The following is a 1497-nucleotide window of genomic DNA, read 5'->3' as shown; positions in this document are numbered from 1 at the left end:
CACGGTGCCACCCCGGGGCTCCCACCCACCCCACGGCCCCACTTTGGGGGGGTCCATTTCCCAAGGCAGGGGGTGTGGAGACTTTCACCCCACAGTCACGTTAAAGCAAACGTGACCTCGTGCTGCTGCTGAAGGTAATTCCCACTCCCACCCCAACCCACCCCTTCCCTGTGGCTTAATTAAACCAGAAAATTCTTTATTGCCTTAAAAAAAAAAAAAAAGAGAGAGAGAGAGACTCATTTCAAAGCTGGCTGGGATTAATTTGGGAAATGCACAAGAGTTTACACCAGTTTAAACATTTAGAGACTATTTAAGCTCATGCAATTTGCAGCGGAGACAAGGCCCGAGACTAATTTCTAGGGCAGGGAATTACTGTGCGGGGAGAACTGCTCCCTCCTCCCGTCCCCGACCAGTACGTCTCTCCAGATGCTGCAGAGAGCTACGGCACACCGGATCCGGCAGCTTCGCTCTTTGCTCCACCGCAGACTCCCGAGGCAGAGCTGAGCTCCCCTGGCGGCACCGGCGAGGCAATTTAACCTTATTACTGAGGGAGACTTCCCACCCGGCTCTGTCCGGACGGAAGCAGTGCAGAAAAGCTGCGCTGGAGCTGGGCAGAAAGAGCAGCCCGAGGCAAGGGGGGGCTGCGGCCGGAGGGAAGGAGACTCCCCTACAGCAGAGCCGGTGCCCTGAAGCCCCTCACCCGCTCCCACCACGCTCCGACACTCACGTTTTATCCGTGACTCCGTCATGCTCCGTGTTTTCAGCTTCCCCGCCAGCAGAAGGCAGTCGGCAGCTTCCTCTCTCTCAAACCCGGGGATCCCTGGAGAACCTATTTTTACACGCTGCCTTTACTTTCAGGGAGAAGACGGTCTGCGGTTCCGCTCGGGGTCAGAAAGCCGATGCTGGGCGCAGCAAGGTGGAGGAGACTCTCTACAGCAGCCGTGGGGAAGGTGAAACACCAGCTCCTCACAGATCACCCGCCCAGGCTTTGGTTCCGAGAGGACGGCGGGCAACGGGCACAGCGCTTCCATCGGTCCCCGGCACCGTCCCTAACGAGGTCGGAGCCGGAGGGAGCACATCCTGGGTTCCGCTCCCCTCCACGTCTTCCTTTGTGACCTGCAAACAGGAGGACATTTTACATCAGCAAAACAGAATTATAAAGCCAAAACAGACCGCACCGTTGCCCCCTGTGTTATGGGGAGGATTTCGGACTGGTAGCCCATGGATTTGGTGACACGGTGATGGCTGATGAGCCTGAGGCGGGTGCCACATTACTGAGCCCCCTGAGCACTGCAGAACCCGAGACCATACTCCAAATATTTGTTGCTAAAAGCACAAAGACAAGCAAGGGAGCAAAGTTCCCAGCACCTGCAAGGGTCACAAGCCCTGAGTCGGGGCTCAGCTCCATTTACTTACCACCTCTGAGACAGAAAAGAGAAAAATTTTAGTAAACTAAGATTCGGGGGATGATACTGCCTCCAGCTCGGGGGCCTCAGC

At 56.4% G+C, this 1497-nt stretch overlaps 1 protein-coding gene across 1 annotated transcript in view; it reads right to left on the bottom strand.

Annotated features, from left to right (window-relative positions):
• MROH1 (maestro heat-like repeat family member 1) overlaps positions 1-749 on the bottom strand; it is a 76419-nt gene extending 75670 nt beyond the window's left edge. Inside the window, exon 1 of the mRNA XM_009886846.1 lies at positions 728-749. Within this exon, the coding sequence (XP_009885148.1) occupies positions 728-749 (22 nt within the window). The remainder of the gene's footprint in view (positions 1-727) is intronic.
• Positions 750-1497: the final 748 nt, after the last annotated feature.

Source organism: Charadrius vociferus, unplaced genomic scaffold (genome assembly GCF_000708025.1).
Source record: "Charadrius vociferus isolate BGI_N301 unplaced genomic scaffold, ASM70802v2 scaffold1036, whole genome shotgun sequence".
Classification (NCBI taxonomy): Eukaryota; Metazoa; Chordata; class Aves; order Charadriiformes; family Charadriidae; genus Charadrius; species Charadrius vociferus.
Note: the sequence above shows the minus strand (reverse complement) of the source record. Positions and strands in the feature narration are given on the sequence as shown.